The sequence below is a fragment of the Sylvia atricapilla genome, chromosome 15 (assembly GCF_009819655.1).
Source record: "Sylvia atricapilla isolate bSylAtr1 chromosome 15, bSylAtr1.pri, whole genome shotgun sequence".
NCBI classification, from domain to species: Eukaryota; Metazoa; Chordata; class Aves; order Passeriformes; family Sylviidae; genus Sylvia; species Sylvia atricapilla.
In genome coordinates, this window is record NC_089154.1 from 7,204,910 (window position 1) to 7,225,728 (window position 20,819).

Genomic DNA, 20,819 nt, shown 5'->3' on the forward strand with positions numbered 1-20,819 from the left:
GGCGTCCGGTGTCCCCTCCCGTCCTCCCGCACGTCGCGGGATGGCGCTCGGCGCGCTGCGCTCTCATTGGCCGCCCTGCCCGACGGCCCGGCCCCCGCGCGCTGCTATTGGCCGGGGCGCCCCGGGGCTGGTTCGGTAACGCGTTAGGGAACTCCGCGGTAATTCGTCGGGAAGTGCCCAGGCTCCGCTCCGCGTGGGCTCGGGGGTCACCGCGGGGAGCGGAGGGGCCGTGCTCCGACACCGCCCGCCGGCAGCCGGAACCCCCGGGCGGCGGGCGCGTTCCCCGCCGAGCCCCGTCCCGTTGTTATGACGACACGGCCGTAAAGCCGCCATCTTGCGGCGCGTTGCGACACGGGGGCCGCGATGGCAACGGGCGCGGGGCCGGCGGCGCTTACGGCAGAAGCGGCCGGGCCGGGCGCTGGCGCGGCCGCCGCGGGCTCCGGGCCCCCCCCGCCCCCCACCGCCCTCATCGGCCTCCCGCCGCCCTTCGGCGAGCAAGGTACCGCCCTCACAGGGCCCCGGCCGGCACAGCCAGGCCTGGGGGCGGCGCGGCCCGGTGGGTGAGGGGGCCGGCCCGGTGCTGTCAGCGGGGCGGGAGGCGGCGGAGTCTCCGTGTGCCGCGCCTGGAATGGCCCCGCTCGCCTCCGGCATCCCCGGCAGCTCAGCGGGCCGGGCAGAGCGGCGGTGCCCGGTCTGTCGCTGTGCCGGGAGAGGCTGTGGAGCTGCCCCAGCCCGTCTGTGCCGGGTGCCCCGGGGTGGCCCCGCCGGTGCAGGGAGTGGGGAATACACCGACCACCGCGGTCCCTTCACCCCGACCCCATCCCGCCATCCCGGGGTGCCGTGTCCCGGCCCCGCTGACGGCGTTTTCCCCCGCAGACGAGGATGACGTGCACAAGTGCGGGCGCTGCCAGTCGGAGTTCAGCTCCCTGGAGGAGTTCGTGCAGCACAAGTTGCAGAAGGGCTGCCAGCGCCCTCCCGATGCCCTCGCCGGGCTCCTCGGCCAGGAAGGACAAAAGGTGACAGCGGCTTCTCCGAGCTGGGGCTGGAAATGATTAAGATGCAACGGTCTGTTGGGTTGGAGGGGAGGGAGCAGTGTGTTTAGACGAGCAGAACCAGCCTGCTGAAACGTGCTCTGTGCCAGCAGGTGGTTCCTGCTGTCGAGGAATCCATAACTGTTGCTCACATTGTTGTCGAAGCATCTTCCATAGCAGAGGAGATCAGCAACGCCTCGGCCATCGTAGGTGAGCTCCGGGGTGCCTTGGCATCCCCGAGGTGGGTCTGGTACCTGTTCCCTCATCTGTGTCCTCTTCTGATGGTTTGGGCTGTGGTTGGGTGGGTGACACCTCTGTGTCACTGGGATTTGGGGTGGGCTAGAGAGCTCTGGGAGGCAGCCCTGGCCAGCTCTGCAATCCTCCCTTCATCAGGGGCATGGAAGAGTCATGGAATGGGCTGGGTCAGGAGGGACCTCAAAGCTCATCCAGTGCCACCCCTGCCATGGGCAGGGACACTTTCCACTGTCCCAGGCTGCTCCAAGCCCTGTCCAACCTTGGACACTCCCAGGGATCCAGGAGCAGCCACAGCTTCTCTGGGCATCCTGTGCCAGGGTCTCACCACCCTCACAGGGAACAATTGCTTCCCAGTAGCTTTTCTAAACCTACCCCCCTTCAGCTTAATTAATACAATTAATTAATAGAAATTGGATGTTAAACTCTATTCCAGAAATGCCCATTTTATGTTGCCATAATGAGAAGATTACCATAACGAGTTGCAGGTTTAAAACACCTTTTCTCCTTCTTTCTGCATGAAATGCTGAAATAGTAGATGGTTTGTTGGGTAAAGCTGTGTCCTGTAAAGAACCCAACTGTCTCCCCACCTTTTCCCAGGCAGTGGGCACATCAAAGAGGTCATTGTAGCAGGAGATCATGTGTTTGAGAACCCGAATGGCCATGTGGATGGGGAGGTCAGTGAGGAGCAGGGCAGCCCCGAGGAGCAGGAGCAGGACATTTCCACCGAGCTGATCAAGGTGAAGCTGCAGGTGAACAAGGAGGGGCGATACGTGTGTGAGCTGTGCCAGAAGACATTTAAAACTGTGAGTATCCCCTCTGCTTTTTAGGGAGCTTTTTAGGCTGGCTGTAAACTTAGAGATGCCCAGACTCAGTAGCAGTGTGCTTTACTGCCTGCCACACTTCCCAGAGGGAAGTTCTGCTTTCACAAGGAGCCTTGTTGTTCTTTGCAGGCTGAAATGTAAAATCTTTAAACTATTTGGAACGTCTCTTAAAGGAAATTCTTTCCCTAGGCCAGCATCCTCAAAGCTCACATGATCACTCACAGCAGCAGGAAGGACTATGAGTGTAAACTCTGTGGGACTTCCTTTAGGACAAAGGGGTCTCTGATCCGACACCATCGGCGGCACACGGGTAAGACTTCTCCAAAATAAGAGATCCTTGTTTCTGGGGCTGTCTGTGGTTATCCACTTGCCTTCCAGCGGAATTCCTTGCTGCTTCCCATGTTTTGCTGTGCTGAGACTATTGAGCTCCCCAGCATTTGGGGTGCTGGGAAGCAGTGGAAGTTTCTGGGAAAGGCACAGTTGTGTGAAAAGCTGAACGTGTTCTTCAGCCTCTCACACAGAGCTGATCCTGGCAGTGCTGGCTTTAATACAGTTGTCTTGATTCTTGTCATTTTCAGATGAAAGACCTTACAAATGCAAGAAATGTGGAAAAAGCTTCCGGGAATCAGGAGCTTTGACTAGGCACCTTAAATCTCTGACACCTTGCACTGAAAAAATCCGCTTCAACATGACCAAAGAAATAGTTGTCAACAAAGATGATCTGCCATCAGGTCAGTGATGCTGCCACAACCTGCCTCTTGTGATAAAGCCAAACCCTCACAGCACTTGGAATAGAAATTCCCTCTGGCACAGATTTCCCAGAGCAGCCTGTGGCTGCCCCTGGATCCCTGGAAGTGTCCAAGGGCAGGGCTGAGTTGGTGGAAAGTGTCCCTGCCCATGGCAGGGGTAGAACTGGGTGACCTGTAAGATCCCTTCCAACCCAAGCCAACTCATAATTCTTATTTTTGATAAAAAGTATTCCCATGGTTTTGAGCTTATATTTTTTGTACCAGAAAAAAGTAATTTGTAAAGCAAGACTATTACCTTGAAGCTGGGTGTGAACTCAAGAATCTTTGAGAATCTGGTACAAAGGTGATGTTAACAGGCACCTTGTGCTCTAAGGCAGATTTTTCGGGGGCACAGGGAGTTGCTGAGGGGTGCATTTCTCCACGTGCTTTGTCCCTTGCAGGATCCTGCAGCTCCAACACAGACACCATGTCCTCGATAGCGAGCGAATCCATCGAAGCCTCCCCTGTCATCCACCTTGTGACAGATGCAAAAGGCAATGTGCTCCATGAGGTCCATGTCCAGATGCAGGAACTTCCCGTGGTGGATGCAAAACCACTGGAGCCAGATGTGAGTGTTGCTTGTCTCAAACATCTTCTGTGCTTTATGTAAAGAACGTTTCACCTTGTGAGCAGAAGTGTCTTGGGTACTGACAGTAAATCTGAGTGTGGTTTCCATGTGGGCTTGTCATCCCTTGGGTTGTCAGAGTACAGATCCACCTCCTCTTCCTCCTCAGCCCAAACTATTCCCTGGTTGATCTTTCAAACCCATAGCCCAGCACTGGACACCCCAGAGAGCATGACCCTCGCAGCAGCGTTGCTGTAAAAAATTGTGGATTTGTAGTGCTGAGCTTCCTCTCTGTTCCTTCAGCAGCCGCATCCCGAGGAGCTGCAGTGTGAGGGGGAAGTGAACAGTGAGAACCTGCTGAGGCAGGCCATGAGGAATTCAGGAATTGTCATTGAGAGAGTGGCTGTGGAGGAGGTGCAGAAGCCGGATGAACCTGCGGCAGCTGCTCCAGAAGAGCTGGAGGACAAAGGGGTGGACATGGAAGAGGAGCCATGTGGGCAGGAGTGTGCCAAACTGGAAGGAGCAGAGTCTGTATGTTTGTATTCCATCAACAGATCAATTTTTTAATCTTCCTTGTTTGTATTTGGTTGTGGGCAGCACTGTTGTCCTCATATGTTACTGTCATGCCTATGGCTTTGTGTCAGGTTTTAGAGTTACGTTGTGCAGGTGTAATTTAAGGGAAATCACACACGTGCTCTTTCCACAACAGAGATTTTTTTCCTGTCAGAGTTGGAATGTTTAACTGGGAATTTGGGTAGCAATCCTAACTGGATACACCAGTACAAAAAGAAAAAGCAGTTTTCTCATTTTCTCTCCAGCAGCCACCTGCAGAAAGAACCAACGGGTACAAACGTTACATTTGCTCTCAGTGTAATGAAGCCTTCAATGAAGCTGCTGCCCTGGAAACTCACAGCAAGAGCCACAGCACAGGTAACTCACAGGAAACTCACAGCACAGGTAAAGTGCTGCTGGGGCTGTTGGGTGACACGAGCTGAGTGACCTCAGCCATGTACAGCTCCTCTGATGCGGAGAGACTGCAGGACCTGGGCCTGGTCAGCCTGGAGAAGGGAAGGCTGAGAGGGGATCCCATCAATCCACACAAATCCCTCCCAGGGGTGTCACAGGATGGTGCCAGACTGTTCAGTGACAAGATGAGCAGCAACGGCCAGAAACTAAAACACAACGAGTTCCACCCTGACAGGAGGAGGAACCTCTTTCCATGACAGAGGAAAGAGCAGAGCACTGGAACAACTACCCAGGAAGAGTGTGGATCTCCCTCAGGAGATCTCCCAAACCCACCTGGACACATTCCTGTATCACCTGCTCCAGGTGACCCTGCCTGGGCAGGGGGCTGTACTGGAAGATCACCAGAGCTCCGTTCCAACCCCAGCTATTTTGGGGTTCTGTGAAAACCCACACACGTGGTTGCCAATACAATTCGCCTCCTTCTCTAGGCAGCTTTTTTTAACAATTCAGTTACACCTGCTCCAGATCCTCCTGCTGCGGGTTTGCCCTGGACCAACCACACGTTCTTCTCTCTGTCCCTCTAGAGTACAAACCTTTTAAGTGCGAGGAGTGTGGCAAGGAGTTCACCAAGGGCTACCTGCTGAAGAAGCACCAGGAGGTGCACGTGAACGAGCGGCGGTTCCGCTGCGGGGAGTGCGGGAAGCTCTACAAGACCATCGCCCACGTCAAGGGCCACCGCCGCGTGCACTCGGACGAGCGGCCCTACGCCTGCCCCAAGTGTGGCAAACGCTACAAAACAAAGGTGGGCCCCCCTCAAAAACCCCCTCCCCAGAGCCAGCCTTTGCTCCTCAAAGAGCAAGTGCCATCCTCTTAGAGGATGACCAGAGAAGCTGTGGCTGCTCCATCCCTGGAAGTGTCCAAGCTGAGTTGGCTTGGAGCACCTTGGTGTTAAAAATGAGGCTCACTTTCTTGAGTAAGTGAAATTTTAAGAAATAGGTTTAATAAAAGAACAAGACAATTAGGAGACAAAAAATGCAAAGTGTGACTGGGTTGGGCTTACTTGGCATTCAGCCAAGTGCACACCTTGCTATTTTAGAGGCTTTTTTAAAATACCCTTTTTATTCATTTTAGTATTTGTGAAAAGCCAATCATACAATATGTATTTATAACACTGGGATAGTGGAAGATGTCCCTGGCCATGACAGGGTGGGGAACAAGAGGTTTCTTAAGGTTCTTTTCACCCTAAACCATTCAGTGATTCTGTGATCAGAAATTCCAGAAAGATGTTTTGGTTTAGTGGGCAAAAGAAGGACATTTTTTTTAAAACCATCACACTTCTGAAGAAGCTGTTCCTTCATATGTGGAACAAACACGTAGTAACAGTGTCTTGGTTCTGGCCAGGACGGGGTTAATATTTGCAGTAGCCAGGAGGGTGCATGGCCAGAACGTTCTGGAGTGGAGGAGAGGGGTTCCTTCTGTCTGTTATCAGGGCAGGTGAATTGCTCACCTCTTTCTTGTACCCTCTGTCATCAGTAGTGTTGTTTTCTTACATCATTTCTGTTCCTGGTAAATTATTCTTACCTCAGTCCACGATCTTCACCTTTTGTGCCTCCAATTCTCCTCTCCAGCTCACTACAAGGGGAGGGGGAGCAAGCAAGTGGCTCATGGTTTGGAGAGTCTTGGTGAGAGCAGTGACTTGGGGAGTACCATCCCTAAACCACCACCCAAGAAAATCATCCTCGTGTCCTATAAAAGACGTAGAGTTCTACCCTGGGAGCTAAAACCCTTCGTCCATGAGCTGCCTGTGTCCTTTCTGAGCCCTTCCCTTGCCTCCCTGTGTGCACAGAACGCCCAGCAGGTGCATTTCCGTACCCACCTGGAGGACAAGCCCTACGTGTGCCAGTTCTGCAGCCGGGGGTTCCGGGAGAAGGGCTCCCTGGTGCGCCACATCCGCCACCACACGGGCGAGAAGCCCTTCAAGTGCTACAAGTGCGGGCGCGGCTTCGCCGAGCACGGCACCCTCAACAGGCACCTCAAAACCAAAGGTGAGCAGGGCTGCCCTCAGCGGGGAGCCTGCTCTGGGCTTGGCTGTGGGCAGGCTGCCCCTGGCCTGGGTGGGAATGATGGGTGAGGGTGGGTCTGGTGACCTGCGTGGAATTGGGGATGCTCTGGGAGGGGGATGTGTGAGTAAAGTTGTCAGCAGTAATCAGGTTTGGTGGGATTAGTTGCCCTGGACTAGATGCTCCTTTAGCTCCTAAGCAGGGATTTACAGACTTCTTCAGGTAGTGCTGATGGTGTTGTTCCAAAGGAATGATACAAGTTTACTGGAGGCAAAAATGGACTTTTGTAGGAGATACTGAGATGTATCAGCAGAAAAGATCAATGATTTAAAATATACCGAAATTCTTCCCATATATTTGTCACACATGACTTGGAAACCCTGAGTGGTTTTACCACCTGACTTTACCAGTGTGATGTTTGGAATTGGACTGGAGAGCTGCTCTGCTGCTGGTGGGCTCTTCTGGGCTGTTCCTTGGCTTGTCCTGATGGGCCAAGAGCCCCTCAAGTGACACTGGTCCCTTGTCTATGGCATCCCCTTCCTGGTGCTGCGTAGCTACTATTGGAGATGGTCACAAAAAATGATGTTTTTCTGGACTGCCATGCAGGTGGCTGCCTCCTTGCTATGAAAGAGGTGGAAGAAGTGATAGTGTCAGAGGAGAGTCAGTCTGCTGACAACTTAGCAGCCACGGTCCTGTCAGAAGATCCGCACACGGTTCTGGTGGAGTTTTCCTCGGTGGTGGCAGACACCCAGGAATACATCATCGAGGTGAGAAGGGGCAGCTGAGCCTGCTCATTGGGAATTTAGCACAGGATTTGCTTAGGAAAGCTCTGCAGTGGTTCATGTTCCTGCTCCAGGGTTTTGGGACAAGGTAAAACAGGCTCTGCCCTGCTTGCATGGCCCCAGGAGTCAGTGGGATTAGCCTTGTTTGGGCTTCCCCACCCTCCTAAAAGTGCCCTGTGTGGCAGGAAAACGGGAGACTAACAGTGGTTCAGCCTGAGAATTTCTGACCATACCAGATTTTAGGTCCTCACAGGCTTGCTTCAGCTTTCTCTCCTATTTTCTCCCATTTCTATTTATCTTACTTTGTCCCAGATAATCTCTGTTGTTTCTAACAGAGGCTGCCAAAAGCAGTGAATTCTGTATTTCGCTTTCTCCCCTCCATCACACAGAGCCAGTTCTCATCTCAGCAGGGTAACACAGCTCAATTATTGAGTGCTGCTGTAGTTTTTCTCCAGTAAGAGAAAAATCTGCTGCTTGGCCAAATCCTGCTGAGGGAGGACATTCAGTTATTTGTGAACATTGTGCATTCATTTAAAGTAGTTCCTGATAGTGGGATTGGGATAGAATGTCAAGGAGTTGACTTTGGAGTAGCTACTGCATGTGGGGAGAACAGAAAGACTCATGTAAAAGATCTTAGTGAATTACATCTGCATGATAAAGTTCTTTTTGTAAGAACCCAGAAAGGGAATCATCTTACTTTGTCTTTCAGACTTCTACTGAAGACATGGAGACCAGCGAAGCTACTGAAATAATAGAGGGAACAAGACATGAGGTAAAGCAGTTCTTCAGTGACAGGAGGGATGACCCTGTCGTTGTAGGACATGAAAGAAAGATGAGACTCCAAATATTTCAGAAGGCAAAGAGCATAGAAAAAAGGCTTTTATTGTCTAATTCTTACTATTTATAAGGTGTTCCAATACAGACTTAACATGATTGGTGAATAGGAATGATACCTCATTAATCCCATTGGCTAAACCAGAGAAACAGCAAAACGCCACCTGGAGAAAGATTGTTTTGAGAAAGGAGAGTTGTTGGCCAAGATTGGTTTGAGAAGAAGCTTTCTTGACAAAATTTTCCTTGGGAAAAAGTTAGCAGCTGCTAGCAGGCTAAAATCTCTCAGACCCAGAAATATCAGGCCCACGTGACCCATTCCAGAATCTGTTGCTGGGGTGAACAGCTGGAGCAGCCTGGAACGCAGAGCTGCTCCTGTCGCTGCACCTCTGCAGTGACAAGTGTTCTTAATTCCCCCAGCAAACGCACCCACATCATTGCAGCCCCCTGTCCCCCCGCAGGTCGACAGCCACATCATGAAGGTGGTGCAGCAGATCGTCAACCAGGCCAACTCGGGCCACCAGATCATCGTGCAGAATGTCACCGTGGCCGAGGGCGCCGCGGCCGCCGACGCCGCCGACACCATCACCATCGCCACTCCCGAGAGCCTGACCGAGCAGGTGGCCATGACCCTGGCCTCGGCCATCGGCGACGGCGCCGTGCTGGCCACCGAGGGCGGGCTGGCCGCGCAGGAGGCCACTGTCACCATGGTGGCCTCCGAGGACATCGAGATCATGGAGCACGCCGGCGAGTTCGTGATCGCCGCCTCGCAGGAGGGAGAGGTGGAGGTGCAGACTGTGATCGTGTGAGGGAGGGCAGGGCAAAGGGCCTGGCTGCTCCAGCCTGGGGCTGCTCCAGCCTGGGGCTGCTCAGAGAGAATACAGGGGGATGTTCTGGAGGGAAGTGGCTTCACGGGATAGGACAGGCCTAAAATGGGATAGGACTGGCCCGAAATGGGAATAGACAGGCCTAAAATGGGATAGGACAGGTCTAAAACAGGCCAGGGCAGGCCCAAGGTGTTCTCAGTCTAAAACCGGTACCACACGTTAAATCCTCAGCCTGGTCACACTGAGGAGACTGATAGGTCACAAATGGCACTCAGTATTCTGTACAGCAGCCTCAAATTAAGGAAGATCCTTTGGGAACCAGCCCCCTCTGCCCATGGGACAGCAATGGTCTAGTTTTTTAAAAGGATTCAGAAAGTGTAGGAAATATGTGGGGGTCCCACAAAGGATTATTTAAATATATGCATTTAAAACAAGTTGAGGAAACCAAACCTAAGGAGTTGTGGTGTGTGTTAAGCACCACTGAAACACTCTCATGCCTTTAACCTCACTCCTGGCCTCCTAAGGCATGGTACTGCAGTATTTCTCTTTTCTTTGATATCCTGGACAAGTAGCCTTATGTACTGGTCTATGAATGCATCATTGTACCCTGCAATGCCAGCCAGGCTGCTCTGAGAGCCAGCCTGGGGGATGGAAAGCCATATTGTATAGGAATTTGGTTTTTTTAAAACCATATATGGATTTTTAATTGCATATTGTACAGATTCGGCATGTAAATAAATACATTTTTAAAAATAAAATTATTTAAAGTTCTTACTATATTTTTTTCCAATTTGTCTTCTATTATACTCAACCAGAAGAATTTCTGGAAGGAGAACAGGAACACTTTAATTTCTGTCCTGAAGTTAATGCTCCAAAGTTGCAGTAGGACATGGTTTCTGCAGGTGAGATCCTGCCAGAAATCATTTTTTCAGCTAAATACACACAACCTGTTGTAGTCACTGTTAACAGCCATGGGTTAATTGTTTCCCAAAGATACTCTCAAAAAAGATGCTGCTTCCTCATAATTCTCAGGAGCTCTGTGTTAGCCCTTCCCAGAGACAAAGGTTCACTTTGGGAAGACGGACCAAATCCCTGTAATCAGGGGCGAGGACTGAGCTGGCCCTGAGTCTCACTGAGGAAGGGAGCTCAAATGATGCTCTGGTGAGGCACCACTATGTGAATTCTGCAGTAATCTCATTCCAAAATCTGCCTGGGGCAGCCAAGCCCGCTGCGGAACCAAAGTCTTAAAAAAATGTCCAGAGAAACAAGAATACTTCATGTTTTCTTCTTCCTTTCCACCACTGTAGGAGGGTTAAAGACTTCCTTTAAATTCCTCCAGATCCCTTTAGAATAAATGTTTTTGTAGACGAGAGGTCTGTCATGAGGCTCTGAGGGGAGATGGGGGGAACCCCCACATCTTCGGGCCTTGCACCATTCGTTGGTGGTTTGGTTGGTGAGGGCCAAATACAGAGTGAAGCAGCAATATCCCCCCAGGACAAGTGTGAGCAGGATGACAAACCCCAGCATGAAGACAATCCTGGGGAAAGTCAAGAAAAGGTGCTGCAGAGAAAAAGAAAAGTAAGTTAAAATCTGGGAGGGTTGAATTCCATGAACCTCAGCTGGAATCCACATCCATGTGCACGTGGAACTGTATCTGCATTCCAGGGTGCTGTGTCCTGCTCCAACACCCCCACAAAGGTACCTCAGGGACTCTCAGCTGTTTCCTAAACTTCACTACATCAGCTAAACACTGGAATGTAAATTCCTCCTCTATGAACCAGATCTGCTGAGTGACAGATCCTGGAGGCAGGAATCTGTAGGATGGGAAGTGCTGTGAGAAAAAGCCCCCATTTTTAAAGTACTCAGCAGTGGCAGTTTTCTCAATCGAGTTATACATGTAAAACAGCTAAAAAACCTGCAGTCTGTCCCAAAACCCTGCAGCCTCTCCCCATGCTGGGGAAACAGGACAACATTCCTGACAGCAAAGTGCAGGGACAGAACGTTTTATAGCACTGACCTGGACCAGGAAGGGAATCTCCACGGGCTGCTCCTGTCCCTGGGCATCCAGGTAGGTGCCGTGCATGATGTTGGAGAGCAGCAGCACCTGGATGAGGAATGCAGCTGTGACAGCTGCAACAGCCCCAGCTGTGGCAGTCAGGGACAGCAGGTACAGCAGGAACACACCAGCGTTGCAGGCCCCGATGCAGTTGTTGACCCACACACAGTGGTGGTCAAAGCGATGCACGCACGTCCTGCAGACACCTCCAGGAGGCAGGGGCAAAACAAACGTCTTGGCACTTCATTCCTAATTAAGTTTGATCTTTACATGTTTTTTAAGCTGAAGATATGTGGGAGTTGCAGTCAGGGTTTAGCTGGCAGCTTTTGAAGCAAGTAAATTTAATTGTGTATCCTAAGAAAAACAATGTATTCCATTTCCTCATTTATTCACCAAGACTGCAGCTCCAAGACTTTGGCTCCTCTTTCAGGCAAAGCACCTGAAAGGCAGAGTTTGCAGCTCCCACCTTTATTTTAGATGATAAAAAGAGGTGGTGGACTTCTCATGCCTGGCAGTGTTCCAGGGCAGGCTGGACAGGGCTTGGAGCACCCTGGGATAGTGCAAGGTGTCCCTTTCCCTGGCAGGGGGTGACATGAGATGGGCTTTAAGGATCCCTCCCAGCCCAAACCCCTACAGGATTCTGTGACTATGAAACAGAAAATATCAATCTGAGGTCCTGACAGGTGATAATTTCTCATTTGAATTCCAGCTGCTCACAAGCTCAACTGATCCTGACCCTGAATTATCCCTTGGAACTGGTAATTTCTGAGAGAAAAAACAGCACCCAAACAGCTCCACGGATGGGCAAATGCAGCTGTGGCCCGGTACCTCAGGAAAACAAACACAGCCCCATGAGCACTAAGCTGGTGACAGAACAGCTGTAGTGGGAACTGCAGCTCCTGGGGGAGAATTCCTTTGGGAAGGTTTTACTGCCACGGTTATCAAGGAATTTCAGATCCTTACTGCAGTGCTTGGACCTGGCTGGCTTCTCCACGGTGCACGTGGGACACACGAGGCCCCTCTGAAACAACACCCCATCATAGGCATAAACCTTAACCAGGGATGCAGCGTTGGACTTTGTCACTGTACCTGTGAAAGAGACATGAAAAAGAACTAAAAAATGAGATTTGTAGCATTTTTTCTTCTGTTTTCAAAGAGCACAAGCACGATGTTACCAGGATTGGCCCGGGAGCAGAGCAGGAAGCAGCCCAGGTTCCCAGCCAGCAGCAGGTAGGGCAGGAGCAGGAGCAGGAGGTGGAACTGCAGCTCCCAGCAGTACACAAACACTTCCCAGGTGTACTCCCCAAACACTGCAGCCTGCAGGGCTACGTGCAGGACCACAAACAAACAGCTCCTGCAAAGGAAAGGGGACAGTCTATTTAATACTCAGCATCCTGATTAACAGGTCAAGTACACTCAGAGGTGATCAAAGACTTTCCAAATGCAAGGAGACACCTCTTTTAGGTTTTCAGGCCAGCTTGGATTGCATATTAATAGTGTTTTCTCCATCCACTGGCTTCTTCTCCTCTTCTTCCCACATACACTCCTTTAAATATGTCAGCTAAATTCCCTGCTTTATTCACATGTCCTTTGGATTTTTTTCCCTGTCAGTACAAAGTCTTATAATCACTTGCTGCTGACAAAATATGCCACAGCAACAGGCCACAAAACACTCTGCCAGAAGACATTTGCTACTCTGAAAGCAAAGAAAATTCTCCCAGAATAATCTTAAAAATGCTGCAGCAATATAAACAGCTGTTAGAAAATAAGGGTGGCAGTAGGTAGGCAGTGGTGAACACCAGTTCCAGAGTATGTGGCGAATTCCAGTGCCCCCAGCACCTCTGACTCTCTGTTCTCAGGCTGGTTTAGGGCAGAGGATCAGCAGAACAGGCACAAACCCACCCCAGCACTCCCAACACAGCTGCAGATTTACAGCCCTGAAGTCACTGTCACATTGAGCTGCTGTCCCCAGAGAAAAGGCATTTAAATCATTCCTGAGGCACCAGAGTTTACAGACACCACAAAATCCACCTGAATCCAGCAGGCTCCATGCTGGCAGCTGTGCAGCTTCCCCCTCAGCCACCTGGACATCCAGGCTGCTGGACTGAGACTAATGGGATTTGAGGGAGAGGATGGAGACTGAGAGTCTGTCGGACTCCATCTGCAGCTGCCAGAGAGGCTGTGGTAATTCCTGTGGGGATGCAGGATCCCACCAGTGTGACCAACATCTGTTCCTGAGCCACATTATCTTCATTTGTCAATATGTTCAAACATTTCAGGGTACCACCCTTTAAACGAGCACGGAAGGGAGAGACAACAGCATGGCAAATCTCAAAGGGAATCTTTAATCCCTGACAGGCATCCCAAATGGAGACAGAATATCTAAGGATCATACTGAGAGCTCTGATGTGGCAGGAGATCCCAACAGAACCAGAAATAAGAGTGAAAACAAGTGCCAAAGGGATAGAAGTGCATTACCTTGTGTGGAAGAGCCTGTGCAGTGCCCGGTGTGTCACCCTCTGGAGCTGGGTGGGGACCACCAGTGACAGCACCTGAGGGAAATGAAGCTCTGTGTTACCTGGCCATTACTGCTGCCTTGGGGCAAGCTCAGATTTAAGCACAAGTCCCTTATCCCTCAGTTCTGGACCTGCACAGCCCCAGCACCAGGGAGGAGGCTCCTTTTCAGGGGCATCTGAGCTTCTTACCACAGAGTCAAAGGTGGAAGAGACCTTCAAGATCATAAAGTCCAACCACAACACACAGAATCCTGGAATCACTCAGCTTGGACAGGCCCTTCAAGTTCCTTGAGTCCAACCTGTGCCAAATCCCCACCTTGTCCCCAGCCCAGAGCACCGAGTGCCACATCCAGTCCTTCCTTGGACATCTCCAGGGATGGGCACTCCAAACCTCCCTGGGCAGTTCCAATGCCTGACCCCCCCCTTTCCATGAAGAAAGAAGAGAAGCAGGAATGCTTCTGGGGTTTTCCACATGGGACTGAGGTTCCATACTCCTGGGAGTCCCCCAGGCCCAAACAAACATATCTGGGTTAATGTGTGAAAGTTCTAAGGAGCTTAGGGTTGGTGTAGGGTGGGGATGGGTTAAGCAGGGGATAGAACTGACCAATTCCCCAGCTACAATATGCTCCATCAGCCCATCTGACAGATCACAGGGAGATAAGCAAAAGGATAAAGCCTTTGGCCTCCAGAAAAAAAAAAAAAAAAGAGGAAAAAATCCATGAGCCAGCCAAACCCCCAAAAATCCAGTTTCTGCAGCTCCAGCTCTGATCCAGCCCCACGGCTCCATGTCTAATTTCCCTTTCAAGCACAGCTCGACGTGCTGAAGGAGGAACCTGCCCGTGTTCATTGAGTGAATCCCTCAGCCAGGGATGTGCCTGTGGAATTGTCTGACTCGGCTGCTCCGAGCTGACACATCTCTATAGCAACACGGCGCAGGAATTAGAGCTGCTGAGCCTATTTCTAGCTGACATGGAGGGAAAATATGCAGTGAGAGCTTCTTGCCTCAGATGTGAAAGACCAGGAGGCAAAAAGCATATGTGGAGCTGAGAGAATGCTAAATATTTTGGTGTGAACTGGTACGTCGCAGCTCGGCAGCTCGAGGGACAAGTGTTTGTAAAAAGAAGTTGTTTTTTTTTCAAGTGTGCTGCAAGAGGAAACACAACCCAGCAGAAAAGAACCTGCAGGAAACCTCAACACAACTGCAGGCTAATGCCAAGTGCCCTCAGCTGCTCCCCCATGGCCCCTCCAGGCCCTTCACCACCCTTTGTCCATCCTTTGGATGCCCTCTAAGAGCTTCAGACCCTTCTGATATTCTGAGGTTTATATTGCATTGGTCCTTATCTTATAATAACTTACCTTACATTGTGACCTTACATTTAGCATTGCTCGTATTTATATCCCAGGTAAAATATTGATTACATTCACATGTATTTATTTCCCAGGCACAGGTATTGATTAGATTCCTCCAGACAGTGGCTTCACACCACAGCAGTAATTTAATTGCTGCTGTTTAAACACTTCATCGCAACAGCTATTAAGATATGGGGGGGGGGAAAATCAATTTCTCTGCACAGTGTGTCTATAAACCAAAAGGAATTATAGTACCAGTAATAAAAAAAAGTCTATCTGAACTCCTGTGAACAGCATTAAATATAATTTACAATTTAAGTGATAATTCTCTTATCCTTTACCTTCCAAGAATATTACAGCTTTTTTTTTTCCTTTTCATTCAGACATAGCCCAACAGTCAGAAAAATGAACTAGTGCTTTTCCAATTCCCTGTTTTTACAATAAAATGCCAATTCTTAATCCTCTTTTAAACCTCTTCATTCCTGCTTCTTTCTTAGTGAACAAGAGCCTGCAGCATTAGTACACATTAAAGAGCTTCCCCTAAAATATCTGCCACCACTTATAATGCTCTCCCTATTTTAATCCTCAAACCTCCCCCACTTTTTTCCTCTCGATGACAGCAGCCCATACCACAAAAACTGCACATTCCTGAGGCCTGATTCTTATTTAAGTTTTCAAAGTTGTGTTGTGGTATTACTGAAGAAGGCACTTCTGGCGTGGTGAGAAGCTCCATCCCCACCCCCGACAGGCACAGGCTGGGACAGGAGCTGGGAGACACAAATGATTTTTATTATCTGCTTGGGCAGGATTTAATCATCTCAAAGGAAGTTTATTTCTGCTTCCTATCCCACTTCCTTGAGAGCAGACATTAAACCAAGATGAAACATATCACCACTCTAACCACACACAACAGCTTTTTTTTTTTTTTTCCTAAGAACAAATATAGCAGTTGCACTAATTTTAGCAGAACAAAGCAGGGCAGCACAGGAGATGATCATTCCCCTGAAAGTTCATTCTCTGCCTGGGAGCACAGTGCTTTACCTGGCTTGCCCTGTTGACACTCCTTGTGAGGAAACTCTCCTTCCTTCCCGAGCAGAGGCAGAGCAGGGCAGTGACGGCGAGCACAAAGCACAGGTAGATCAGGAAGAGCGTCAGGAAATCCATCCCGAGCCCTGCAGTGGAACAGGAGCGGCTGTTGGACCCCTGGGTGCCATCAGCAGGGTCTGACATTCCCTGAGCTCAGGGACGGAGCAGGGTCCCCTCCAGCAGCACCCAGCACTGAGGGTGCCCAGTTATAAATGTATAAAACATGTGTATAAAACATGTATATATAACATACATATTTTATCTATCCCCGTGAGGGCCAAGGTAGAAACACAGAATCCCAAAATCCTCTAGGTTGGAAAAAACCCTCCCAGCCCACCGAGTCCCAGCTGTGCCCGATGCCCACCTTGTCCCCAGCCCAGAGCTCTGAGTGCCACCTCCAGGTGCCACCTCCAGGGATGGGCACCCCAAACCTCCCTAGGCAGCCTCTGCCAAGCCCTGAGCTCCCTTTCCATGGGGAAATTCCTGCTGATGTCCATCCTGACCCTCCCCCGCACAGTCTGAGGCCGTTTCCCCTTGTCCTGTCCCTGTTCCCTGCGACATCCAGTCCCACTGTTTCCCCAGCAGTGCCAAAGCCACCACTAACCCAAGCACTGTCCCCAAGTGCCACATCCACAGGGCTTTGAAATCCCTCCAGCCATGGGGACTCCACCCCTGCTCTGGGCAGCTGTGCCAGGGCTGGGCAGCATTTCCAGGGTGGAATTTCCCCTCAAATCCCACCTAAACCTCCCCTGCCCCTGAGGCCATTCCCTCTCCTCCTGTCCCTGTTCCCTGGGAGCACAGCCCGACCCCCCCGGCTGTCCCCTCCTGGCAGGGACTTGTGCAGAGCCAGAAATTCCTCCTGATCCCTATTTTCTCCAGGCTGAGCCCCTTCCCCAGCTCCCTTGGGAGCTCCATTCCCTTCCCCGGCCCCGCTCCCTTCCCTGGGCAGGCTCCAGCCCCGGGGACCGGGGGTCGGGGGGGACAGCTCCCGGAGCAGCCGCGGCCCGGCGGAAGCGGCGCCGCTCGGGCGATCCCGGCAATTCCAGCGCCCTCCGGCGCCCCGGCGGCCCCGGCCCCGACACAGCCCCTGCTTCTGTGAGGGGCGATAAAACCCCGAAAACATCGGCGAAATCAGCTCCGTGTGAACGCCGGAGCTGCCGCCTTCTCCCAGTCCCGGGCACGTTACCGTGTGAGCCCCGTGCGGCTGATGGGCGCCTTCCGTCTTCCCGGAGCGCCGCCACCCGCTGCCCTTTGCCCGCCCTGTGTCGTTCCTTAGGAATCGCCCCAAAAAATCCCTGCAGTGTTGTGGCCTTTGGTGGAGCCCCTAAAGCAAAACTCTCGTGTCTTCCCGGAGCTCTGAGCACGGTATTGCCTTGTGACCCGCATCCTCCTGGTGCCACCCTGTCCCAGGTGCGGGGGGCTCGCTGCCGCACCTGCCGGCCCCCACCTGGGCGGGGATGAGGTGGGGACACGCGGGGTGCAGCGCCGTGCCCGTCCCTCCGCGCTCCTGACAACTGAAACCGCCCGGCGCTCCCGCCGGGGCCGATTGGGTTACGGTGCCCGCCTGGAATTTGCCAGAGAAACTCGCCCGCGTCACCGATCCGAAGGCTCCCAAACTGCTGGCATGGTTTTCCCAGCTCGGGGTCCCTCTGTGCCGCTGGCTGGAGCTCGGACAGCACAGGTAAGCCTTCCAGGGCTGCTCCAGGGGCTTCGGCCAAAGAGGAGATGGATCGGCTTGGTGGGAGGCAGGAGAGGAGCTTGAGTTTCAGGAAGAGTCTCTTTTTTCCCTTGGTAAGCCCAGTGCACCCACTTGGGCCCCCAGTGAACCAAACAAGACATGAGAGGGAGAAATGCAGCCAAAATGCTCCTGAAGCACAGCTGTCTTGGAGTGCAGGCCGAGACACCGGGGTCCTGATGGAGGATGGAGGGAAAAACCCATTTCCCCCCATCCTACTGAGACAGCAGAATTTCCACAGGTACAGAAATAGCTTACCTTGTGTCATTGGATGTCACCTGGTAAGGCTGGTGGCACAGAAGGGGCTGGGGTGGTTTATTTGTGGGGGGACAGGCAGGGTCTGTGTGCCATGGTCCCTGGGCACAGCCAGGACGGGAGCTGCAGTGAGGGCCACCACCCTGGGACTGGCACCAGCACTGCCCAGGAGCTCGGCCACTCTCGGTGCCCTTACAGGCTGTGCTCAAGGACAAGCAGCCAGCAAATACCTGGACAGAGGCTGAGACTCAGAGGGATGAAGCTCGTTCAGTCCAAGCACTGTGAAAATCACATAGAAAGTCTCATCTGGTCAAAGTCTGGCAGAAGGTCTTAACGGAAACCACCTCCATTCACCTGGGATCCCAGAATTCACTTCTTTCAAGGATTAAAATTTGCTGCCGGTGTTTAAAGTCGGTTTCAAATGGAGGAAAAAGAAGCAATTGCCTCACTGGCTGAACAAAACCAACAACAACAAAAGGGATTAATTGCAGTTTTAACTGTTTGGGCAGCCAATAGTAACAGATGCATGAGTTTGTAGGAGCTGTGTGTGTCAGTGTCAGCACAGGAGGACAGATGCCCCAAAGCCCGGGGATTGTTGCTCATGAGGAGATTTGTGCAGGAAAACCTGCCAGAAAGGAGCTGGAGAGGACAGGAGGAGCAGGAAGAGGAGGAAGAAGTTGTTTTCAATCGCCTGAAGCAGTGACATGACCACAGAGGTCCCGAGCAGGAGGAAGACCCTTTGGGCACATGGTGCTCATCCTCAGGCTGAACAGAACAGGTCCCCACAGCTCTCCTCGCTAAGGCTGTGCCCAGCTGTCCCTGGTGTCCCTGGTGTCCCAGTGGAGGTTTTCCCACCCCGTCCATCCCATCCCGGGGCTGAGGTGAGGCCGGCTCACTGCGTGGTCCCTGGAGAGATGCGGACGCCCCTCCCGCCGGTGCCGCAGCAGGACGTGTAATTCCCTAAAACCTCTTAGCGTGCTAAGCCCTGGGATCCCTCAGTGCCGAGGAAGCCGAGGAGAAAATCAGAAATAGCAGCTTAAGGGACAGTCGGTGCCAGCGCGGGGGGCTCTGTGGCCAACACTCGGCTGCTCCCCGCTGCCAGGACCCCACGCGGCCCCGCACGGAGCAGCCTGGCTGGGGACAGCTCTCCCGGTGACCCCCAAATCCCTGGGGCAAGCCCCCTGTAGGTTGTACTCCCCAAATCTCCGTGTCTCGCTCACCTCTCCCGGCGAGGTCCCGGCACGCCCGGGTCCCCCCGGAGCTGTCCCTGCTGCTCCTCACAGCGCTGTCGCTTCGGATTTGCCCCGTGTGGGAAAAGGATTTCCCTCCACGGGCACTAATCTGTTTTCCCTCCTTCCAGCTCCTAATTCCCCCGAGATCTGCAGGCTCAGGTCAGCACCGGGCTCAGCCAGGACGAGCACGGCAATTAGTCTGCCCGCGCTCCTCTGTGCTATGGAAATCAAGTTAATTAGCAAACGAGAAGGCCAGAAAGACCTTAGCGCGTGTCTGGCTCTGAGCTGGAGCAGCTGGAAGGGCACAGGGCTCCCGTAAGAAGGCCGGGAAGGGGCAGCCACCCCCTGCCCGCTCTGTCCCGGTGCCACGGCAGCAATTTCAGTCACCCCGGGCTGGCCCCCAAGCCCAGGGGCTGCAGCGAGGACGGGGAAGCCGGGAAGATGCTTCCAGGAGGCCTGTGGGTACATGGGAAACGCTTCCAGGGGTGATGGAAGAGAGTCAAGAAAGCTTCGTGCCCTTGGTGGGACAAATCTGCCGCCGGTGAGAGGCCCCGGCTTGCCTGGATGGCCGCAGAATTCTCTAAGTGCTGGAGCCGAGGGGCGGTGAGGTGGGAGTGCAGCTCCCCGCTGATCTCAGGGCTTTTCCCTGGAGCACAGCCCAGAGCAGCAGCGCTGGGACCATCCCAGCGCTTACTGGGCTCCTGCTGAAGCTCTCAGAAGTCGTGCTCAGCAGCCCCGGGGATGGGGTGTGGTTGCAGATGGGTTTCATCCTGCTGCTGCCAGGCTTGCCCCGAGCTTCACCCTCACCTCTGAGTCTCATAGTCTCTGTAAGATAATTTGCCCGGGTAAAAATGAGTTTTATTTGTGTAAGTGGTTAGTGTGTGCTCAGTGACACTGATGGAATGAATACGGAGGTAAAAACACCTTCACAAGCAGCTGAGATCAAACGCAGAGGAAAACCACATATGAGTTATTTTAGCGAGTGTCAGCGGACAGTGCAGGCACTTCCACATCACAGGGTCAGGGAATGGGAGGGTTGGAAGGGACCACAACCAGGTCATCCGGACGGCACAGCGTGGAAAGGGCATCTGAGTGCACTGCTCACATCAGCTGGCCGGGTTTACCTTGGGCAAAGACAAGTCCTGCAGCTGTTCAGGGCTGATGTGCCCGATGTCTCCTTGAGCATCCATGGAGCCAGTCCAAACCCTTCACGTGAGCCACAAACAAGTCCTGCTGAAAACCATCACCCTGCCATTTCAGGATGCTGCCAGCAGGACACCTCATACATGGGACTGAGAGGGCACAAAGAAATGATCCTCAGACAGCTGAGAGGATCTGGCAAATTCTAATGAATTTACAGTCATTTTGTAGTTGCAAACAGCTAAAATATTGAGTTAAAATATTGGTTAAAATCAAGCTGGTGTAAGTCCTCGGATCATATGTTCATTAATGTAACATGTCAGGGAAATGAACTGATCATTTTGATGGACAAATAAATACAACAAGATGCCTAAATGAGCCTAAATGAGGCTCATGGGGAGAGGGGGTGGGTGGGTGTCACTGGTGAGACCAGGGCTGTGCCAGCTGAGTGCCACGTGTAGCCCCTACCCTCCCAGCCAATGTGGCCTCCTCAGTGGCACCGCCAGCAGCCAAAGACAGAGTA

The 20,819-nt window shown here is 52.3% G+C and overlaps 2 protein-coding genes across 4 annotated transcripts; one reads left to right on the forward strand and one right to left on the reverse strand.

Moving 5' to 3' along the window:
- Window positions 1–105: 105 nt before the first annotated feature.
- Window positions 106–9,705, forward strand: E4F1 (E4F transcription factor 1). 3 transcript variants are annotated; one of them, XM_066329933.1, is made up of 14 exons: window positions 106–499; window positions 877–1,016; window positions 1,145–1,272; window positions 1,888–2,089; window positions 2,297–2,417; window positions 2,686–2,838; window positions 3,297–3,463; window positions 3,764–3,991; window positions 4,279–4,390; window positions 5,011–5,228; window positions 6,273–6,471; window positions 7,093–7,253; window positions 7,978–8,040; window positions 8,561–9,705. In XM_066329933.1, exons 1-14 carry the CDS (start codon window positions 364–366, stop codon window positions 8,906–8,908), a joined length of 2,376 nt encoding a protein of 791 aa, XP_066186030.1. In that variant the 5' UTR covers window positions 106–363; the 3' UTR covers window positions 8,909–9,705. The 3 variants fall into 3 exon arrangements, with proteins under 3 accessions (XP_066186030.1, XP_066186031.1, XP_066186033.1); XM_066329934.1 differs by having other exon boundaries at window positions 3,767–3,991; XM_066329936.1 differs by having other exon boundaries at window positions 107–499; window positions 1,145–1,241; window positions 1,884–2,089.
- On the reverse strand, window positions 9,599–16,096 carry ZDHHC4 (zinc finger DHHC-type palmitoyltransferase 4). The gene is made up of 6 exons (XM_066329937.1): window positions 15,890–16,096; window positions 13,461–13,534; window positions 12,158–12,336; window positions 11,946–12,071; window positions 10,944–11,188; window positions 9,599–10,486 (listed from the first exon to the last, which is right to left on the reverse strand). The coding sequence occupies exons 1-6, from the start codon at window positions 16,076–16,078 to the stop codon at window positions 10,202–10,204; spliced, it is 1,098 nt and encodes a 365-aa protein (XP_066186034.1). The 5' UTR covers window positions 16,079–16,096; the 3' UTR covers window positions 9,599–10,201.
- Between the last annotated feature and the right edge of the window lie 4,723 nt (window positions 16,097–20,819).

Bases quoted from the DNA above. Each gene is read 5' to 3' on its own strand.
- E4F1 (XM_066329933.1), top strand. From the start codon at position 364: ATGGCAACGGGCGCGGGGCCGGCGGCGCTTACGGCAGAAGCGGCCGGG. The intron at 3,464-3,763 runs GTGAGTGTTGCT...CTGTTCCTTCAG, and splicing joins CAAAACCACTGGAGCCAGAT to CAGCCGCATCCCGAGGAGCT. The intron at 5,229-6,272 runs GTGGGCCCCCCT...CTGTGTGCACAG, and splicing joins GCAAACGCTACAAAACAAAG to AACGCCCAGCAGGTGCATTT.
- ZDHHC4 (XM_066329937.1), bottom strand. From the start codon at position 16,078: ATGTCAGACCCTGCTGATGGCACCCAGGGGTCCAACAGCCGCTCCTGT. The intron at 13,535-15,889 runs GTAAAGCACTGT...CATTTCCCTCAG, and splicing joins GTGTCAACAGGGCAAGCCAG to GTGCTGTCACTGGTGGTCCC. The intron at 10,487-10,943 runs GTCAGTGCTATA...TTTTCTCTGCAG, and splicing joins AGATTCCCTTCCTGGTCCAG to CACCTTTTCTTGACTTTCCC.